Raw genomic sequence first — 22,858 nt, forward strand, 5'->3', positions numbered from 1 at the left:
CTGTAAATGTATTTGTTTTTTGTCAGCAGTCTGAATTATAAATTCCAACCCAAGACACATTTAGTATAAAAGTTAATTCTTGACAAAATATCCTTTTCTGGAGCTTTTTCAACTATCTCTTTCTATGCATATAGAGTTTGAGATGTTTTTGTTTAAACTATGGAGAGTGCGTCACTTTTATAACGGCAGAGTGCTACTTTTAGAAAGGAAAACATGAGTAGCACAATTATTCCACTGGGATACAACCTCTCAACTGGCTATTATAATCTTGATTATGCTGCCACCCAGCGCCAGTCTCGGGTACCTACATGTCGTGACCATGATGTGACGTAACGATTTCCGAGAATTCAGCCAATCAGCGGTCACTGGCGGAGACGATTTGAAATTGAAGCGGGCGAAGGCGGAAGAGATGAGCGGACAATAACAAACAGAGGGAGCTCTGTTGCCTGAACACTACTTGGTTTTTATTCTAATGGATTTATATTCACGTTTAACCAACATACTGAGCTGTACATGCGTCCGTATTACATATTTTTCATGCCGTCTATTGTGGGTGGCTAGAGCAACCGGAGTGAAGTTGCCGTTAGCTAATGTTAGCTAACGTTAACCGGTGAGCTCATTTCTCAAGTTTTCTTTGTTTTAAGCAGTCGACTGCCATGTCGTTATTTAGTGTACAAGCGAGGAAGCATACCACTTATTATGACCATCTAATGTCAACATCATCACCCAGGACACCGGGCAGAGAGCGCCTGGCAGAGAGAAAAGCGACGGACACAACGGTAGGCACAACATCCGGAGACTCTACGTGTGAAATCAGCAGGACATCTGATAAAAGCCGAAACAGGACTTATGTCATATCTGCGCTGTCAAAAAGCGGCAGCGGACAGCAGACTCCTTACCGTAGCCGACTCACTCTGCAGAGGAGGTCAAGGAGGAAGACGGGATCTGAAAAGGCGGAGAAAACGATGGTTGAAAGCAGCCAGAATACCACACCAGCTCCGGACAAGAGACTGACCCTGCAGCGCAGGACCAGGACTCCGTCAGTGGATAAAAGCGCACATGGGCAGCGTGAAGTTAGCGGCACTGGAATGCAGCCAACGCCGAAAATTCTCAGTGAACCAAATGGTAGAGCAGCCGGTTTATTCCGATCTATGAGTTTAAGAGACACTGCCTGTAAGAGCAAAGGAAAAGAAACTGCTGCTCCTGTGGAAACACATGGAAGGCTGGCGCACAGCAAAACGCCCTGTTCTTCTTCCACAAGTAGGCAGCTAGAGGACCAGGCCCAAACCCCTACCAAAAAGACCCCGTTTGAGAAAATCGCCGCCAAGAGAGACGTGTTCGAGAGACTGGCAGGGAAAGACGCTCCTAAACCAGTGGCAGTCAAATCTGCAAGTCTAGAGAGGCCCAAATCCCGAGCCCAGCAAGCGGAAGACACGAAACCTGCCGCAGCTCCTCGGGTCAACAAGGCGTACACAGGTGTGCACAAGCCAAACGCCGCGTTGCAGGTGAGAAAGACATCCACCTCAGTTCAAAAGGTAGACGTGAGCCAGGCCAGGACATCCATCCCTGCTCCTGCTCAAGCCCCAGCCCCAGCCTCTACCGAGCAGCTCCTGTCCCATCCCAGCGAGGCTCTGAAGCAGCACGATTCATTAAAGATGGAAAACAGTGCAGTGACTGTTGCAGTCCGTGTACGCCCTTTCAATGACAGGTGTGTAATGCAGTATTTGTCTAAATTGACAGGTAAAGTGTGCAGGAGTAGATTATGTCCGTCAGCATTTAAGAGTCTGGGTCTCCAAAGGTTACTCATAATGATTTAATCAGGCCCTGTGTGATTGAACCATTCTTTCATTTGGACGCAAAGAGTGGAATAAAGTGTATTCTGGACATACAAAGACAATGCCTTTTTGATGATTTCTCAAAAACTAAGGGCTTTGACAAATGAAACACATTACAGGAGTATAGCAATGTATTTTCACAACATGTTTTAAGCATTCTTGACATGAAATGGAAAACAAGTCTGCTCACCCGAGTTGAGCTGAAACAATTTGCCAGTTCCAGCTTCTCAATTGTGAGGATTTGCTGCTTGTCTTTGGTGTGGTAGTAAACTTAATATCTTTAGGTTTGGGAGTGTTGGCCGGACAAAACGGGCAATCTGATATGCTCACTTTGGGCTTGAGAAAATTGTGATGTGCCATTTTCACTAATAAAAGAATCATTAGTTTCAGCCTTACACCACAGAGCTGGAAAAGGACCTCCAAACTACAAACAATACACATGTTAAGGTTGTGGAGGTGCTCAGATTTACAATCAGGAAAAATAGTCTTTTGTGGTAGAAAAAAAAAAATCAATTTCTGGAATAACTCCTGTTCTACTCTGTGTTATAGGGAGAAGGCAGAGAAGGCATTGCAGGTCATCTTCATGAATGGTCAGGAGACTGTTGTCCAGCATCCAGACTCCAAACAGCGCCACTCCTTCAACTATGACTTCTCCTTCTGCTCGGTGGATGAGGGTGACCCAACCTTCGCCAGCCAGCAGACGGTGTATGAGACGCTGGCACAACCTCTGCTGCTGAGGGCCTTCGAAGGATTCAACACCTGCCTGTTTGCTTACGGCCAAACAGGCTCTGGGAAGTCGTACACGTGAGTATTTTGGGTTTTAGTTTATCACAGTCAACCTTACGTCACTGAAACTTGTCCCCTGTGCTCTCTTCATTTCTTTGCTCTTAAAAAAAACACACTGTGTAAAGTGTTTAAATTGGGATGTGTATTTTAAATCGTAATCAGTCAACCGTCAATTAGACTTTGAAATTGTTGTTGTTTAGGATGATGGGCTTTGGAGAGGAGGAAGGGGTAATCCCGCGATTTTGTCAGGAGCTTTTTTCTCGATTGGTATCCATGGAAAATGAAGAGGTAAAAATATATCTTTGAATGATTTACTGTATCCCTGGTTGAATCATTTTTAACTTATATTATACACTAAGACAAATAATAAAAGACTTGAATGTGCTGTGTACGTGAAGTATAATGTGGATCTTTTTTTTCTGGTTACTTAACTGATCAATGGGTTGTTGTGTTTCAGGTCAACTGTCATGTAGAGATGAGCTATTTTGAAGTGTACAATGAGAAGATCCATGACTTGCTGGTGACCAGAGATGAGCCAAACCAAAGGCGGATGCCCGTACGTGGTACATTTTCAGATAAACCAGCTACTTTGCCTGTTGGCGAATGGAACGTTCTTGTAGTTTCCTTTTTAATTCTCTATCAAGATAGCATGGAAGTGTTTTTAGATGCACTGTTGCCCATAATGCTGACTGCATTATGCATACAACTTTGTATGGTCATTGGTAAGAATGAATAACCTAAAAAAAAAATATACAGTCAAGCTAAAGTTCTGCTGATTTATGCTTCCAGCTGAGGGTGAGGGAACATCCTGTTCATGGTCCCTATGTTGCTGAACTCACTGCGTAAGAAACCATTTCATTTTGTTTGCTATATTTCTCTCCAATAAAGGCCAAAAGAACATTCTTGAATGTTGGGATTTGCAGAATTGCTCACTTTGTTATTTTTCCACAGGAATATTGTGAGCTCTTACAATGACATTCAGGTAGGTTGAAATGGATATTTTCTTCTTTTAGATTCTTGGCCTTTAGCTGATGCTCTTAAGAACTGCATTAAGTGCTTTAAGGTTCACTGTCCCGTAGACTAGGCCACGATTAAATACAGACATCAATGTTTGACTGAGTATTAATACCTTGGAAGTGCAGGAACAATGTGGGGGGAAGTGCTGAGCATCAACGATAAATCAAAAGTCTAGCATAGAAAACAATAGAGAAGAGATGAGAGATTCATTCATAATTCCCGGTGTCCGTCTTTAGGGTTGGCTAAAGCTGGGCAACAAGCAAAGAGCCACAGCAGCTACAGGAATGAATGACAAGAGCTCCAGATCTCACTCCGTCTTTACCCTGGTTATGACCCAGACTCAGGTATGGCTTCTCAACTTTACTGGATGTCACACATGACACAAAATGAAGGTTGCCTTATGCATTCTTAACTATTTATAAAATTGTACTGTGTAATTAATTTGGGACATACCGTGTTTTTAAGCTCTGTTACACGTCTAATCAGTTTGTCTGTCTGTGCTTGTGTACAGACTGAGTTTGTGGAGGGCGAGGAACATGACCATAGTACCACCAGCAAGATCAACCTGGTGGACCTGGCAGGCAGCGAACGCTCAAACTCTGCCCAGACAAGTGGAGACCGACTCAGGGTACACACACACACACACACACACACACCGTTAACAACCAAGCTCAACTCAACAAACTAACTTGTCCTAATATTCCCCAGTATTCTAATGCCACTTTAAGATACACACACACACACACACACACACTTTATTGCTCCTCAATCGTGAGAATGAGCTTTTCTCCATTTCATATCATTATAATTTGAAACTTTTTGTCTTTGCTCATATTGTATAATAAAATACCATATGAGTCAGTTCATCTTCCTCAACTGATCAATGGGATTTTGAAAAGTTTGGTTGTATTCAGACCCATTTGCTCATTATTTGGTTTACCTTGCAGGGGATGCTTTTTACATTGTCGTAAAACAGCATGTACTTTAAAACAAGAAATGCCAATTTGACTGTGTCATTATAGGAGGGTGCGAGCATCAACAAATCCCTGCTTACCCTGGGAAAGGTCATCTCTGCCCTGTCAGAACAGGCACTGACCAGAAAGAAGGTCTTCATACCGTACAGAGAGTCTGTCCTGACATGGTGAGACATCTGCTTGTACACATGTAGAACACATTGTTTTTTTTTGTAAGCTCTCTTTATTATTAATATTTATTTATTTATTTATTTATTTATTTATATATATATATATATATATATATATATATATATATATATATATATATATATATATATATATATATATATATATATATATATATCTCATAGTAATTTTGAGTGAGCAATGAAGAGATTATTAAAACACTGGCGAATGCGTACGGGCCAAAACACTGGTTACGGTAACCATATCCAGTACCGTTCTCCCAATGAAGAAGTTTATTCACTTTTTCATCATGTAAGACCGAATGAAAGGAACCTCTCCCTTTCATCAGGCTAACGTCAACACACCTTTCATTCACTATATTCCGACTTTCATTCACTATATTCCGACTTTCATTCAATATATTCCGACTTTCATTCAATATATTCAAAGTTCATTCAATATATATTTAAGGTTCATTCAATATATTCAGACTTTCATTCAATATATTATAATATTCAAAAGATTTTGTGTGAGTGAAAATAAACAGAACTGGTCCCCACTTCCATGCAGTATATACGTGCTGTGTTATACAGTATATGTACATCAGAGATAGACTTCTATGAATAAACAAAGACAATCCATGCATATACAGACTTTCAAAAAACAGATAATGGAATATATTAACTGAAACTAATTGATATATAAATGGGGTGCATATAGAAATTGTATAACGGAAAAGGCAATCATACCAAACTTTTTTTTTTTTTCACATTTTCTCCAACTACAGTAGTTAAGTAGATCTCATTTCCAATTAAGAAGGGTGGTCCTGACCAAATCCCATTGTTCTCTCCCGCAGGCTGTTGAAAGAGAGCCTCGGTGGTAATTCCAAGACGGCCATGATCGCCACACTGAGCCCAGCCGGCAGCAATGTGGAAGAAAGCCTAAGCACTCTGCGCTATGCCCAGCAGGCCCGCACCATCATTAACGTGGCAAAAGTCAATGAGGACACCAGTGCCAAGCTCATCAGAGGTCAGACCCTCAAAATAGCCACATTCTAAAATCTCTGTGGGACTTTGGCCTCAATTTATTTTTATAGGCATTTTAAACCCGTTTATATACAGCAGCCTGTTTATCTAAATAGTAGTTATACATTGTTTTATCATTGTGTTTCTGCAAACCTGTCTGTACATGCCTGAATCTCTCCAGTTGTCTGTAGCTGGGTTTTTCACTGATATTGGCGCATACACTTACCATGCACTTACTGTTGCCAGCTGAGAGGTAGATGTGGCCAAGGTGAGTCCTTGGCCACCATTGACCTGAAACAAAAACGTCTTGCGTGTGAACTGTGGAGACTGTGAAGAAGGACTGTGCTATACAGCAGTACATCATGTTTTTCTTTATGAACCTGAACATCTACAATGCTAACACAACCTAACAGTACAAAATTATGTTTTAAAGCAGCAGAGCATATCGTTTTTTTTCTGTCCATTTGCTTCTTCTTCATCTTCTCTTTGTTTTTTATCTCTCTGTCTGTATGTTTCTTTTTCTTTATATATGAATGAATGTCTGTCTGTCTATTTGTGTCCTTCGCTCTCCTTTCACACATACCCTCCTGTCTGCCCATCAATCCATCACCAGCTTATGCACTAACCAGTTCAATTAAGGCCTGGCCCTAGCCTTGCCTCCAGGCCATGTTTATGCACTGTCAGCCACACATGGGGGGGCTAGCTGTCATGCAAGTATTATTTTTCATAAGATGATTGTGCTGCTGTTTGATGTTATTAGCACTAAGGGGAGCTCTTGCTGTGGATTTCTCTTGCATCGCCTGTCAGTGTGTGTGAAACGTAAAGTTAATATGACTCAACCATTACAAATCAGGTCAATGTTGCTCAGTAAATTGTCTTCAATAAGTGTCATTGTTTGACTGTTCACTGACAAAATCTGATTATTTCTGTAGCCTAAAGTTACGGCTTAAAACACTTTCAGGACTTGTAACTCCCTGGAAATTTGAACTGACTGGTGATCATTTAAGTGTATATTTGCTCTAAACTGCTTTATATATTTTAATTTTACAAAGCATTTTGGATAAACGTGTGTTTTCAGAGTTGAAGGCAGAGGTGGAGAAGCTGCGAGCAGCCCAGACGAGCTCCCAGGGCATCGAACCTGAGAGGGTCCGGCTGTTCCAGCAGGAGATCTCCGGCCTGAGGAACAAACTCTGTCAGCAAGAGAGAGAAATGGTTGAGGCTAACCGGTCAGCATTACTACAATAATTAGAACTTTATTTATCTGACACAACAGACCCAGATATTAGGAGTCTCTTTTTTTGATGTGGGCAAAGTAAAAGCTGTAGCAGATTTCCCAGGTTTCGAGAACCCTAGTAGCAAAGTGATTCTTCATATGTTTTTGTTATGTATTATATGTGCAGATATTTACATATGTTTTTTTTTTTTGGCACATACTCTTTAATATATTTTATTTATCAACCATTTAAAAAATGAAAACGGAATGATACATAACATATAAATTGATTCTTATTAATCTGTTTTGTTGAAAAAGCGTCATATCAAATTTTTTCTTCTTTTTTTTTAAAGAGAAAAAGGAAATTGAATACGATTTTGCAAGGTTGATGTTTTCCTTTTTATAAACTTTAGTCCATGAGAAGGTTTATAAGTGATTGAGCGGGGGATACATCTGAGAGGATCATGGCACAATTTGATCTGAGGGAATTTATTTGATCTTATTTTCTGGCAGGGCATGGAGAGAGAAACTGGAGCAAGCTGAAATCCGCAAACGTGAAGAGACCAAAGAGTTGCAGGTAATTGTTTTTGAGCATAACCATTTTGACTGTGTCAAGGCTCTTATCCACTCTGTCCAAGAGACAGGAGAATAATCCTGTCACCACGTGTAACCAACCCTGAAACAAGCTGTAATCCATTTTCTGTGTGCACACACTTACAACAATGTGTGAAAGAATATACTTTATCTTTGTTTTCAGAAAGCAGGTGTGACATTCAAAGTTGACAATCGTCTTCCTAACCTGGTGAATCTGAACGAGGATCCTCAGCTGTCTGAGATGCTTCTCTACATGATCAAAGAGGGTCGAACCACAGTGGGCAAGCTCAAGTCTGAGTCTCGGCACGATATCCAGCTGACAGGAGCCCTCATCGCTGACCAACACTGGTAAGAAAAAGTCACCGGAGGGCTTTGAAAATGCTAGTGGCAGGACTGATTGCATATTATATAAATGGTAAATAGTATGTGGTCTGTTTGCAGTCTTGTATGTGTGCTTATTTGACAGAGGTTCCCCATTGCAATGAGATATTGTTTTAATTCTGTACAGTGAGTTTGGCATTTAGTTTATTAATCGTGATTATTGAGGAACAGAATATGTTTTGCTTTTCTTATCCATCTAACCATCTTTTTAATCTAGCTATTATCTACTTTTTTTTTTTTTTTTAGCTACAGCAGGCATTTAACATAACAAAATATATATTTATATATTTATTTCTTCGGTTTGTTTTAGTGTCATAACCAACATCCAGGGCACTATCAGCATCACTCCAACAGAAAATGCCAAGACCTTTGTTAATGGCAACCTCATATCTGAATCCACTGTCCTACACCATGTAAGTAGTAAAGTTTAGCTTTATACTATGGAGTAAGTTAAAGTACGAGTTGTGCAATGGCTTTCTTTGTGCTTATTTGTTATAGATTAAACTCACCAGCTGAATTAAACATGACCTGTTTATCAATTTTATTAATTAGTTTAACTCTTCTCATCTCTATGTTTATGGTTGCCAGGGCGACCGGGTGATTCTCGGTGGAGACCACTACTTTCGCTTCAACCATCCAGCAGAGGTGCAGTCTGGGAAGCGGGTGTCATGTTGGACAGGTGCAGGCGATGGCCACAAAGACTTTGAATTCGCCAAAAATGAGCTACTCGCGGCTCAAAGAGCTCAGTGAGTGCAATATACAATATCATTATACCAGCCATCCAGGTCTTTTTAAGGGCAACATCTATTTGCACACACTTATAACCAAAATCAGAACTCCTCTTAAGCCATCTTTGTGTGTCCCAGGCTGGAGGCAGAAATTGAAGAAGCCCATTTGAAGGCAAAAGAGGAGATGATGCAGGGAATCCAGATGGCAAAAGAGGTCGCCCAAAAAGAGCTATCTGACCAGAAGGCGCTTTATGAGGACAGGATCCGAGCCCTGGAGAGAGAGCTGGTACACAAAACTTCCAATTCTTGTTTTTTAATGAATACAAGGTTTTAGAAAAGTATGTTTTCCTAAAACCTTGTGTACTGTTTTGCATTATTACAGAACCATCAAATAGTTCTTGTCATGTGTAATCTTTTCTATATCCTTACACCCTGTCAATTTGTGCAACCGATACTTCTATATACTAATGCCAAAATATAATGTATTCAGGACGAGGAGACTGAGCGAAAGCGTCAACAGGAGTTGGACCAGCAGAGGGTTGCCAGCCAGATGGCAAAGCTGAAAATGGCCAAGCAGGAGCTGGAGCAGGAGGTGGACACCCACAAGAAACGAGTCCGCCTGCAAATGGAGGCCCAGGTCAGGACCCAGAACAACGCCTGGGAATGTTCAATTTCCTTTTCACTTTAATGAAGTTCAAGTTCACTATTTTAGGTTCCTGGGAAGTGTGCTGGACAGGTTTTGTTTTGTCAATTTCCTTTTAGATGACTCTCTCTCTCACTCACTCACACACACACACACACACACACACACACACACACACAGTTGTCTACTCTGCTTTATCCCGCTGTCAATGTTTATTAACCTTTTTTTTTTATTATTTGAATATGAACATTTTTACAGATCTCATTTATTGCCCTCACACTGATAGCTAATCTCCATTTTTACCTGGAAAACACTGTACATTCAGACAACGTGGTCTACAGTCAGTGATGATACAGAAGAGTGAGTGGTAGAGCTGCAGTTTCTTAGACAAGACTATGACATTTTTTAAACAGATCTTATTTTTAGACAGCTTTATGCATTTTTCCCTTTCTTAATCCTCAGAAGTCAGTCTATTGGAAATCTGGATTATTTCTGTGTAAATGACATCATGCTCTTTTTCATGTGCTCATTCCCATGATCTAAAATGAGCTTGAGAAGTTTATGGAAATATGCTGACACCGGGTTTAATGTTTAACTGATGGGCCATTTGGGATGTGTTTTGAGTCGCGGTGGAGCTTGGCTTTGGGCATACCGTCTTGGCCTGGTGGTTTTTAATATTGTGTACATTACCATGATTCATTCCAGGCGATGGAGGAACACGGTGTGTGTCAAGCGAAGATTGTTGACGCACTGGAGGCGGAGAAGAGAAAGATCGCCAAAGAGCTTGAGGAGATGCAGAAGAAAAGAGCCTTAAGGGAAAATCACACTCCCCGAAAAGGTGAGAGCTTTCAAATGACTACTGAGCACATATTAGTCAGGATCCACAATGGCAATTCACACCCTATAAGCGGAGTTCCACATGTGTTGTCCTTTTACGGCAGAAAAATTGGAGAGAGAATTTGCTAGTGCCCAATATAAACACTGGATGTAACATCAGTGTAATAGGAGCAGAGGAGGAGCCAGAGAGGCCATAACAAATATCTAATTTAGTCCTTTATTGTGAGGTGATAGACAACTCTCATATAGATGGTGGTTATTCTATAGTACCACTATACAATGTATAGAAATAATTTAAATCTCTCTGACTTTTTAGTATCCCATGTGAAGTGTCTTTTGAATAATGTGCTTGAAAATCAAAAGTTACAGTTAAAGTAGTATTACTATTGGTACTGTATTGGATAACCTAATCTAACTGTATTTAAACATATAGGGTGAATCCTTTCCATCAATTGCTACCAAATCAGGCTGAAAGACCATCAAAGCCAGATGCTCTTTGACTCAGGGCTGTTGGTTGTGGTGAAGTTCATGAGTTAAATTTCTGCATTTCAGTCTCTCCACAGTGGGATGCCATGAAGTTGTCTCTGATGATTGAGGAAGCTAATAAGATCAGTGCTAAACTGAAGAAACACACAGTCTTCAGCAGGTATGCAAATTCAAGATTGGGCCACCGTTTACATATGATTTGATTTATTAGACGGGTTACAACCCCCATCAAGAATCAATAAACCTGTTGAGGTGTCAAGCAGGTATCATCTTCAAGCCACAAATCATTTGACTCTACTCTGTTGTAGACACGAAAGCTCCGAAGATGAGAAACTTGAGCAGGGTGGTCTGCTACAGGTCCGGGTTCAAAACAAAAAGCTGGGGATCTCCACTTTCTGGAGCCTGGACAAGTTCCAAAACAACATTGCTGCCATGAGGGAACTCGATCAGGTCTGCCTTAAATCAGTTCTCATAATGATGAATAATCTGCAATGAGTAGACTCATGATTAAGCTAATAAACAAATACCAGCAAAATGCGTGAAAAATCATAGGAAGGGTGTGCATACTTGCTTATTTAATTTGATCAGTGCTCTAATAAGCTGATGTATGATGCCTGTTGAGTGAAGCATATCCAACCAGCCAGCCAGTCTGTTCCTCATTCTGCATACTAGAGTGTGACATCAGCTCAAGTGCAATTGCCAATTTCCCAGGTGTTTGACCTTATTTACAGTCCAGAATGGGTTGTTTTATGCCTGACAGTGGATGCTACCTCACTTTGCTGTGCTTTTCTCATTAAGTTGAGTAAATGAGACTGGGCATGTCAGCAATAGTTTACTCTCCGCAGGGGGATCCCACCTCTAAAGATGACGATGTGTTTTATGGCCCTGATGATGAGTGGGAGCAAGATATATCGGCCTCCTCTGCTACCACCTCCTTCTCACGCCGAAGGTAATTATCCAGCTCCTCCTCTCTCCTCCTATCCATCAAGCCCTCCTTCCAGCACCTTACCTGTACATTTACATTAGATTTTGCAGACTGAATTGGTATTCTTATCCAATTACTTGAAATATGTAATTAAGCAAGTGTTCAAAGCACCTGGGAGGGAGAATACAGGACTGTCTCTGCAAGTGTCCACCGTACTGTTGTTTACAAGGGCTTGGATAGATTGAATACTTTCGCCTTACGGTGTGTGGATCTTAAACCCACAGGCCTCAGGCTCAACTGAACTCACCTCCTCTTGCACTCTTGTAATGTGAACAATGTGTCAGGGAAATGGATGTACTGTATACAGAAAGTTGAACAGTATGTGAATGGAACACGGAAAATCATTTTTGTCAAACTGTTTGGAAGATTTTGGTTATTTTCGCAAAGTCCTCCTAGTTTCCACCAATGTGTGCCAATGTTACAACCTGGCACACATTTTTGACATTCAACACATCCTTCTTTCTCTCATGAAAAGCTGATGTGAAGTTGCTGCCCACAGTATAGTTCCTTCTTTATTATGTTTCCTCTGTTTATTAATTTCATTTCCATGAAGGCCAGGCCAAGGGGTGTAGAAAAGGGAAAGGGCACTACGGGTACCTGCATTTCAAAGTCACACACACACACACACACACACACACACACACTACATGCAAACCCACCACCATTTTCCCCTCACATTGTTGTTATTCTTGTCAAGCATGTTTATGGTGTTCCTGGTGGTGCCTGAACTACCAGCAGACCCAGCCAAATGACACATGGCACAGGCTGCATGATTCCTTCAGCCATTCTCTCTCTGACTCCATTAAACCTGAGCCTTATGGCCACAGTCATAGCTGTTTACTGACCTTCCCTCCAGGTTGTTCATAATAAGGACAATGTTGCTGAACTCATTTACATTACATGCGTTAAACACGCAGCGGGGCGGCCTCTAGCTCACCCAGTAAGAGTGTTTGGCCCATGTTGGATGAGTCCTGCAGCGGCACAGGTTCAAATCCGACCTGCTGCCTTTTGCTGCGTGTCGTCCCCCATCTCTCTCCCCCTTTCATGTCTATCCTCTGTCACTTCATAATAAAGGGAAAAGCCCCCAAAATAATCTTAAAAAAAAACATGCATCCTTGCAAAATAACACCAAACCCATGTCTGACCTTGTCCATTCCACACTTAAAATCATATTACATTAACCATGTCCAGAGGTCGTTAGTTAAGCACCGTCCACATTAAAAGCGGTAATTGTAGTCCGTCTCCAATCCCGTCATTACAGTGTCAGCAAAAAAACGTCTAGAACTCAGATCCAGTAAGAAAATCTACACAAATGAAAAACATTACAGGAAGAAACAGCATTTGAGAACACACTAAATTATAGGGCTGGGACGATATACTTTTGATCCGATATCAAAACCGATATGTATTCGCCATTAGGGATCGACCGATACTGGTTTTTCAAGGCCGATACCGATTATTAGTAGTTAATCTAATAAACTGATAACCGATATTTGGGACCAATCTGCATATACAGTGAAAATCAAAATTAAGATTTTGGAATGCTACAAACTCCAACACAACACTTTGTTTAAATGCTTTAAGCAATTATTTAATAAATTAGAAACTTTCAACATAATGCACAGTAAACGATTAGTCAGCTAGTCTTGTGGGCGGAACATTAAGTCAGACTCGGTGGTGAGTGAAACCGAAGCAAAGGGACACAGAGCTGTAGTGGAGCCAAAGTAGCACACTTTTTAATTAATTAACTTTATCAGTTATCAGGCAAATAAAACGCCGATACAGATAATCTGCAAACTGCCAAAAATGTGTGTGTATATGTGTGTGTGTGTATGTATATATATATGTATGTGTGTGTATATATATATATGTGTGTGTGTGTATATATGTGTGTGTATATATATATGTGTGTGTGTATATATATATATATATATATATATATATATATATATATATATATATATATATATATATATATATATATATATATATATATATATATATATATGTATATAATATGTATATATGTATATATATATAATGTATGTGTATATATAAAAAATATTGATTCTGGGGAAAAGAGTCCATTTTTAAAATCGTTTGAAAAAAGAAAATCACTATAAACACGATTTTTGGTTCCCAGCCCTACTAAATTGTGTATGTATGTGTGTGTGTGTATATATGTGTGTGTGTGTGTGTGTGTGTGTGTGTGTGTGTATATATGTGTGTGTGTGTGTATATATGTGTGTGTATATATATGTATATGTGTGTGTGTGTGTATATATATATATATATATATATATATATATATATATATATATATATATATATATATAATGTGTATATATATAATGTATGTGTATATATAAAAAATATTGATTCTGGGGAAAAGAGTCCATTTTTAAAATCGTTTGAAAAAAGAAAATCACTATAAACACGATTTTTGGTTCCCAGCCCTACTAAATTCATTCGGAGTACACTGGAGCACCGAGTCATTCTGAATGAGAGCGTCACCATGCCTAATACGTAATTATTAAAGTGAATCTATAAAATGTTGGCATGATACTCACAGGGTTTTGCTTCTGGCTTGTTTGACATCAGGAGCAGAAGCTTGTTGAAAAGTAGAAGAATCTCAGGGCGTCTCTACGAGATCCGGGTCCATCCCATTCAGAGCCTCCACAACAGCTCCTCACAGTCTGCTGGTAAGGAACTGAACAAAAATTACTTGAATATTTTCAGCTTTCTGATTGACATCATATTTTGAATAGCCATTGTCACGAAGTGTTTTAAACACATTTTAAAAGTTGTAGGGCAGATAACTGTTTTATCTGCACAAACAATGTTGCAATGAATGAGTGTTTCTGCTGCTGTTACATAAAGACTGGTTGCTACACTTGGTTTTGTGACAAGTGCATTTTTACTATGACACAGTGTTGTGATAATGAGGTCTAGTGAGGTCATGTCTGCACACCCCAACTCCTCACTGTCTGTCCCAGGATTGATGGGTGTGGCCAAACCGCCATCCACCCATTCGAGCAGCTCAGACTCTGCCTTGTCTGGCATCTGCAAGGAGCTGATTGGCCAGTCTGTCGCCCGTCTGCGTGGTTGTACTGGTACAGAAGAGAGCATGGCAGACAGGTTGGTTTCTGATCTGCACCTGATGTATTTGGCAGTCCAAACCATATCTGACCTATATGACAGCCTGGATGACGACAGCCAGGAGAACGGTGAGATTCAATCTACAATTCAATCGTTTTTGAGTAGGAAGAGGCGCAAGCTAATGAGGATCCAAATAAATAAACGAGCTGATGCTTTTGTTTTAATATTCAATTAGTTAGTAGTCAAAGTTGATAGATAACTATAGGTAGGGTAACCATCTTCCATTAAAGGTGCTGTAGGTAGGATTGTGAAGATCCAGGACTTAGCCAAAAAATTTGAACATCGACAACTTCTCAGTCCCTCCCCCCTTTTCCACTAAAGCCCAAAAACGGTCTCCTAAGCCCCTCCCCCCACAAGGGAGAATGAATGCGTGTGCATGTGCAGTGATTGACACGCAGTTAGACACAGTTTCAGCAAATATGACAGGAAGTTAGTTTTATAAGGCTTACCTACTGCACCTTTTTAATTAAATTTGAAAACACTTAAATCTTTAAAAGAAACTAATTTGCTGACCAGTCTAAAAGGCCCGGGTATTTCTGTATCTGATTTACTGTGCTCAAACTGCTATTATGGCTTGTTCTCCTGCAGTCTTTGTGTGTAACTTGCTGGCCCAGACTCAACTGGTCACAGCCACCACAGCCATAGAGAGTGCAGTGCTTGTTACCATGCAGTGGTTTGCCAGCGTTAAACTTTCCTCCGGCCCACTCTACACCATCGCTGCGGAACTCAAGAGCCAAGTCAAGAAGATGGGAGGATTCTTCCAGCTGCTCATTCAGGTAAACCAAAAATATCACACTGCATTAAAGGCCATTCAGCGACATTACATTTGTGCTTTTACAGTGTACAAATTAGTCGAAAAAAGTGTAGTTTAGACGGGGCAGCTAATCAAAAGGCAGAGCATTAATTGAAGTGTCTTAGCTCTGAGCTGTCTGCGCTCTGTCAAGGAAATGGAAAAGCGGAGGGAATTCTCAACCTTGAGCCCCAAACAGAACATGAATATATGGAAAATAAATATAAATTTCTTACCAGCCTCAGTGCCTTAACACACAATTTTCCTCTCTCACTCTTTTACATTCTCTAGCATTTTCATTCATTTACTGACCCCTAAGACTATGCCGGCCATTTTGTTGGCTTGCTTGCATTGATTTACTGTAAAATCAATTTTAATTCAAAGTGTTTGTCTGTTTGTTTGTGCTGACTTGATGTTGTCCAGGGTTGTGAATCTGAGATCACATCAATGGTGACGGAGGCACGGAGGAAGAGCAGTCGGTGCCTGGATGCAGCATTGCTTGCACTTGGCCACCTGGCGGCGGTGACAGGCATGCCGCTGAATGCTCTGGAGCGGGGTGCCCAGGCCACAGGCAAGGTAACGCCACCATTAATACTACAGCAGCTACTATCTCTGTCAAAGCTCTGGAGTCCACTGTAATCAAGCCCCCACTGTACAATACTTGAGAATGGAATATTAGCTGTGTGGGGTGGGGGGGGGGGGATTATTGAGCTGAATAAGGATACAGCATGGTTGATTAATTGATGTGCAAATGCAGTGGTATCTCATTATGTTGTGTAAACGCCTGTTTTTTTTGAAGGTGCACAGCATTTAGTGCATGTGGGGGCGGTAAAGGACATGATACATATATGTATTCTGTTTTATTCAACACAGTGGTTAGCGTATAAATGAAAGAATGCCAGAAACGTACCTAAAAAAAAATCCAATTTTAAAAGACTCCCAGTGCTGTAGATAGTTTGCCTGTCAGGGGATCTCTGGGAAATGTAGTGTAAAAACACCAGAGCAATGATCAGTGAGAATCAACAATGTCAAAAAGTGGGAGGGAAAGGACTTTGAGATAAACCTAATAATTGGCCGGAACAGTATATGGGCCTATATTAGATTATTGCAGATTTATCGGAATTTGTGTGTACGATGAGTAACTTTGTAATTGTAGTACAGAAATGCCAAACCATGTTTGAGGTCATTTAGAAACGGTGTCCCCATAACATGGTTTGTCGTCCAGAGAAAACTATCAAGTTTATTGTAACACTGTAAAATGTACCGCTTAATGTTTCTTGGTCACCATTCTTTTAAAAAATTATAATTAAGGGATCTGTATATCGAGATTGTTTTGTGTTATTATCAATATATTATTATTAGATTATTTTATTTTAACTCTCAGTATCAGTATGTGCCTCAACCATCCAATATCAGGCGGGCTATACTTCTCATACTCTGTTCTAAACCATCAGGGATATCTTGTTTGTTGTATGTTGTAGCTTTTGTTGACCGACTAGGGAAGTGGTATCAAAAATATGAAAATAAAAAATACGATTCATGTTATTATATGATTACATCTTTTCAGCAATCGGTTGTCATGTGTCTGCTGAGAGGGACGGATAAGGGTGTTAGCTCTCTCTTAGAGGAAAGTCTCACCATCACCAGTGAAATGCTGAGAGAGGCTCAGCTGGCCTACCCCAGGAACCCAGTAAGAACTCACTACCTGGCTATGTCATTAGTTGCAGGCATTTTTTGTTTTTTTTTGTTTTTAATTATCCTATCAGAAAAGTTGTCACAGTTATATAACTAGATTTTGTGTTGATAATTTCCTTTCCGTAAAGATGTAGGTAAATGTTCCTAAAATAAGGTGTCATCGATAATCCATCTCTGCTTACAGGTCCTGCAGAGCCTAAAATCCAAGACGCTTGACTTAGCCCGTGCTCTGCAGAACTACATGCATTGCCATATCAGGGTGAGTTTCAGCAGCACAACCAACTACACACTAGGAGGTGGTGGATATGGCATGAACTGCAAAATCAATTCACATATGGACTATTATGTTTTAGTGAGACATTCTTTTTAATGTGGGGTTTACTAGGTAGTCATATTTTAGAGAAAGATGACACAATGGCAGATATGTTCACAAGTCATTTTTTGGAAGTCCCAGTCGAGTCTCAAGTCTTTGAGGGGCAAGTTCAAGTCAAGTCTCTGGCCATCTGATCTGTCCCTAACACTGTATTGTTAAATCTTATGAATTCAAAGCATGTCCTGTAGCTACCATCCAGACAGTACAGTATCAAAATCAGTTATTTACTTTATGGGGTCTACTTAACACATCCCTCTAGCCCTCGGACCTGGTGAAATATTAACCTAAGTCTGTCACATCATATGGAAACTATAAAGATACAATTTGCTTGTTCCCAGCATTAGCACAACACTTTGCGATGGTTAGCTTGTTACCTGTGACGATATATGCTAAATTTAACGTTTCTTTCACATTGCAAGTGACTGACCTATTTAGGTGCGACGAGTCTGAAGTCTTTTGGGTCGAGTCCGAGTCAAGTCTGAAGTCAGCTGTTTGTGCGACTTGAGTCCGAGTCTCAGACTCGAGTCCCCATCTCTGCACGATGGAGAATGCGTGTGAGAGAAATTATTCTTCCACTAGTCAAATTGAATAATTAAAGGTCCAATATGTAATACTGACAGCTAGTGTTTAAAATAGTTACTGCAGTACAAATTCAAAATACTGGCGAGAGTTGTCTCACCCGCCCCCTCCTGCCCAGACTCGAAGTTCACGTTGGTTGCCAGGCTGAGACCGCAGCATCCAACAATGTTAGACAGCGGAGTAGCTAACGTTAGATGCTGGCTATATTAACAGTCATAAAAGCTCTGTATCCAACTGATAGGCACACTTTTTCGGCTTAGAATTACAGTAGAAACCGCTAAAAACCCGACAACCTTGTCGTCCTCTCCACACGCCAGGATAGGAACTACTAAAAATACCACTACCTTGCTGTCCTATTCCACCCGTCTGAACACACTTCATTGGCTTAGAATTGCGGCAACAATTGCTAAACACACTGCAAACTCACGGTCCTCTCCACCCGTTTCACAGCCTCCCTCTCTTGGCTTAAAATAACTCACCATTGTACACGTTGTAAACAGCTGTGGATTGCTTGCCTGGCCCTCCGATAATGTTAGCAGTTAGCAGGGTTAGCATGGTGTCGTTAGCCAGGACCAGTCGGGATCACTTTACTCGTAACCAACTCGGGTACTCTAGCTATATAATTCAATGTGAGTACACAAATGTTTAAATGACATAAAATGCCTGGCCCTAGTAGCTGTAATAAATTAGCCCGAAGCTAATGCTTACCTGTTCAGGAGTAAATTAGCCAATTCGGCGTCCTTTTGGGCTCTAAGCTGTCTCCGTCTTTCAAATACATCTCCAATATTTCCCCGGGGTTTGTTACGTCTCTGGTCACGCAACTGTTAGAAACATGCCGTTTTTTTATGTCATGTAGAATTTAGCTCCGTTGATCCCGTACGTTTGAGTGCCGCTTTCATGGCTGTACTAACCTTATCTGATGACATATTGGGGTCATTTTGGGATTTATTACAGTAAATATATTATATATTGGACCTTTAACTTGTATTTTATTTAGATTTTGTTTTTCAAAATAAAGGGATTTTTATTTGTAATTTAAACCTAGATAAAAAATTATGAACTTCAGCATTACAAATGGTCCAACTTAAAAAAATTGATTAATGGCTATCAGCTATCTGCAGCATCATCACAAAAACTACTGGTATTTGTTTGGGTAAACTGTGGCTGAAAGATAGATTACATGCCCAGAAAAGCTTCCTTGGATATGTACAGGTTAAAAAAACAATCTTCCATCCTGACACAGGCTTAAATGTTACAGATTAATACCCCCACACACAGCAGCCCTGTTAAAAATGCCACTCAGCCTTTATTGCTCCTGTAAAGCTCAGTGCTCTGTAGGCTTATCTCTCTGCAGTTGCCCCTTGACAATCGTTCAGGTAATGAATGTGTTGAATGAAGTGGCATCAGTCACAGCTAACGGGCTTGTTTGCCGTTATCTTAGCCACACAAACTAGCAGTTTTCTTTTGTTAAAACCATTCATTGACACATAGGTGCAGGTGCATTTTGCCACCCACAATGTTATTGTAGTCAAATAAACCTGAGTTATTGCCTGAGGCAAGTACTTTCATAGTGTTTTTTGAGCAAGGCATTGGACTGCATGATCGTGGATGTAAATGCATCTGTAAATTACTTCATAGTTTGAAGCTCTTCAGAAAAGGGCGATTAGTGATGTAAATGTTGGTATATTGGTTATTTTATTTAAGTAAAAGGTAGGGACAAAAACTACCTAAACCTGGAGTAAACATTTTCTGCTGAACTGGGAAGGAGGCCATTTTGTGTGTGTGTGTGTGTGTGTGTGTGTGTGTGTGTGTGTGTGTGTGTGTGTGTGTGTGTGTGTGTGTGTGTGTGTGTGTGTGTGTGTGTGTGTGTGTGTGTGTGTGTGTGTGTGTGTGTCAGTCAATTGGGTAAGTTTTAATAAACATAATAACTATATAATGTTCAATGGTATGCTCTTGTACTTGTATTTAGTGTGTGTTTTCTCTATGTAATTGTTGGTTGTGTTACATTTAGTATGGTTTATTTGCGCCGTCTTGTATTCATTATTCGGGTGTGTTCATGTTTTCAAACAGGAGAGGGAGACTGACCCAGATGAGGGGGAGGAGGCGGCGGAGGAAGAGGCCTCAGCTTCCCATTTGCAGAGACTGAGGACTACAGTGACCAAGCTGTTCCAGCTGAACCAGGCCATCAGACAGCTGCATTCCTGTCTGTCTACCGCCCTGCGAGGTGACATACACACAGCCTGGATGTTAAGCTTTAACTCTTATCCAGTGTAACATTGTACAGCCAAAAGTACTAAAAGAAACAGTATGTCAAAGCCAATTGCTTTTTTTCCCTTTTACTATTTAAAATTCACAAAGATAAACAGCAGAATATTTTTAGACTGTTTTGTCAGTGCATCAGTATGTACGTATAATGAACTGACATGCTATTGCAGCTGTGGGTTCATTGGGTGTTTTTATAACAGCTTTGCCTGTGTCTCACCCAATACAAGCAGTATTCAGTTTTATATTATGGCAAACAATTCTGATTATTGTGCCCATATTATGAAAAAAACCTTTTTCTGGGATTTGGGGTGTTATTTTGTGTCTCTGGTGCTTCCACATGCATACAAACTTGAAAAAAACCAAACATCCATGCTGTTTTGAGTGAGATACGGTTTCTGAATGTGTCCTGCCTTCAGTCTCCGGGTGAGCTGTTCAAAATCGGCAAAGCTTTTTACGTCACTAAGCGAAACGAGGTGGCTAACCGTAGCATGCCATCGCTAGCATGCTAGCTCGTTCTGAATGGCTAGCTAGATGATGTGATCCTTACCTAGCTACTGCGCATGTGCGACTGCCAACAAAGATGTTACAGCAGTGAGGTGTCTCACTCTGTAGCTAAAACAGATTTTTGTTGTAGGTGTCACTATGCCTATCTGACTGTCGTCCTCCTTCCAGGAAAAGACAGAGACTCTAACCTCAGCAACAGCAGAGAGCTGATCTCCTCGTCTGCCAAGGCTGTCGGTGAGCAGATCACTGGTCTGTCCAAGGAGGGAGCACTGACGCCGTCCCTACAGCTTCCCTTTCTTCAGAGTGTCATGGCTGCACGAGACGAGCTCCACTCTGCCCTGCAGTCCCTATCCTCCTCCTGGAACCAACAGGGGGCAGGAGAGAGCAGAAGTTCTGCCGCTTCAGATAAGAGCACAGAAGAGGAAATCTTGAGTAAAGAGACTCACAGTGCTGTTAGAAATCGAGTCGTGAGTAAGATTGTGTACTCTCTCCCTCCTGGTGTGACGTCCAAAGGCAGCTTACACTGGGTATGATTTATGCTATGTCTTTTTCTATATGATGTGCTCACATTATGTACGATTTACTGTAACATTTTAAATGCTGATACAGATAAAACTTCTACTGGTAACACCAAACGCTCCGGTGTCACGTGCCTCGCATCACAGGCAACCATCACTGCAGAGACTTATCCAATTTGTTAAAAAATAAGTCATATTCACATACAACCAACTCTGCTTTCTAAATGTGAGCAATATTTGGATTTTTTACACTACCTATTTTTTCAATTACAAAGAAAATAATAAATGTGGGAGAAATGAGGTGTCCATGTGTGGATGCTTCAAAACTACAGCAATAATTCCAGTCATCGCGTCACTTCTTATATGGTGTAAAAAGCACTGCTGTCAAGATGTGCTGTACGTTCTTTCTTTAGTCTCGTGATAATTGGCTACTTAGAGCTTTAAAGTATTGGGGCAAAGACTACGATTACAGAATGTGTAGAGTTTAACAGTCATTCATGATGGATAAACACAATTAGGAACAGAAATTGGCTGTAAGCAGAATGCTCACTTATGCTACCAGGCCTTTCCTGTTGTACTGTATTTTTTTTTTTTTTTTCCAGAGGCCGCCAAATTGTTCTTTTTTTGCATCGTTTTAATAATTCAAACATGCACGATTTCAATATGCAGCAGCTCAGGTACAGTGTTTTGTAAAAAATAAATAAAAATAATGACAGACTTTCTCCCCACTGTGCTGTATATGATTTCTCTCTTGAATGAAGGCATATTTTGTTCTTCCATTTGCTCTTATATGTTGTAAAACACGTGCTGCAGCTATTTGCACTCAGGAGAGACTTGTGTACTCTGTGTTTCTTCTTAATACATGTACTTTAACAAAGCAGTATTGTACGTCCTATTTAGTCTTTTGTATCACTTGGTAAAAGATTGTATCTACAGCAACTTGTACTTCCGCAATAAATTCACTTGGCTGAATTTGACAAAGACCTAAATCTTTCATATTGCAGATGTTTCTGTTTATTGGCAATTATAAGTGGGAAATGTTAAATGTTTATCAAAAACATTCATATACACATGCCTTAATTGGGTTACCTTGTAGTGAATAGATACTGACAGCATGACAACAGTCCACAGATGTACACATACACATTGGTCTTCATATTACATTTTGTCCTTAAAATTCACACCCGGTAAGATATTATTTGTCTGTCTCTGTTGTAGGCGGACTATGAAACCTAAAAAATGTCATTTACATTCATCTCCCTGTGTTCATTTATAGTAAGTAAAATTGTGAGGTAATGGTGAG

The 22,858-nt window shown here is 40.4% G+C and overlaps 1 protein-coding gene across 1 annotated transcript; it reads left to right on the forward strand.

Annotated features, from left to right (window-relative positions):
• The first annotated feature begins 378 nt into the window (after positions 1-378).
• On the forward strand, positions 379-22,549 carry kif14 (kinesin family member 14). Its single transcript, XM_078258767.1, has 29 exons — positions 379-1,708; positions 2,385-2,639; positions 2,822-2,909; positions 3,079-3,177; positions 3,411-3,463; positions 3,573-3,603; positions 3,875-3,982; positions 4,150-4,266; positions 4,661-4,779; positions 5,637-5,809; positions 6,884-7,031; positions 7,532-7,595; positions 7,776-7,960; positions 8,304-8,406; positions 8,582-8,739; positions 8,860-9,007; positions 9,212-9,358; positions 10,070-10,202; positions 10,754-10,847; positions 10,996-11,137; positions 11,533-11,636; positions 14,274-14,374; positions 14,669-14,899; positions 15,420-15,607; positions 16,045-16,197; positions 17,189-17,311; positions 17,501-17,575; positions 20,339-20,492; positions 21,206-22,549. Exons 1-29 carry the CDS (start codon positions 657-659, stop codon positions 21,568-21,570), a joined length of 4,911 nt encoding a protein of 1,636 aa, XP_078114893.1. The 5' UTR covers positions 379-656; the 3' UTR covers positions 21,571-22,549.
• Positions 22,550-22,858: the final 309 nt, after the last annotated feature.

Source organism: Sander vitreus, chromosome 9 (genome assembly GCF_031162955.1).
Source record: "Sander vitreus isolate 19-12246 chromosome 9, sanVit1, whole genome shotgun sequence".
NCBI lineage: Eukaryota > Metazoa > Chordata > Actinopteri > Perciformes > Percidae > Sander > Sander vitreus.

What these genes read in the sequence shown, in the direction of transcription:
- kif14 (XM_078258767.1), top strand. Translation starts at nt 657, where the DNA reads ATGTCGTTATTTAGTGTACAAGCGAGGAAGCATACCACTTATTATGAC. An exon ending in AAGAGACCAAAGAGTTGCAG is followed by an intron (nt 7,596 to 7,775) that starts GTAATTGTTTTT and finishes CTTTGTTTTCAG; the next exon opens with AAAGCAGGTGTGACATTCAA. An exon ending in CTCATCGCTGACCAACACTG is followed by an intron (nt 7,961 to 8,303) that starts GTAAGAAAAAGT and finishes GGTTTGTTTTAG; the next exon opens with TGTCATAACCAACATCCAGG.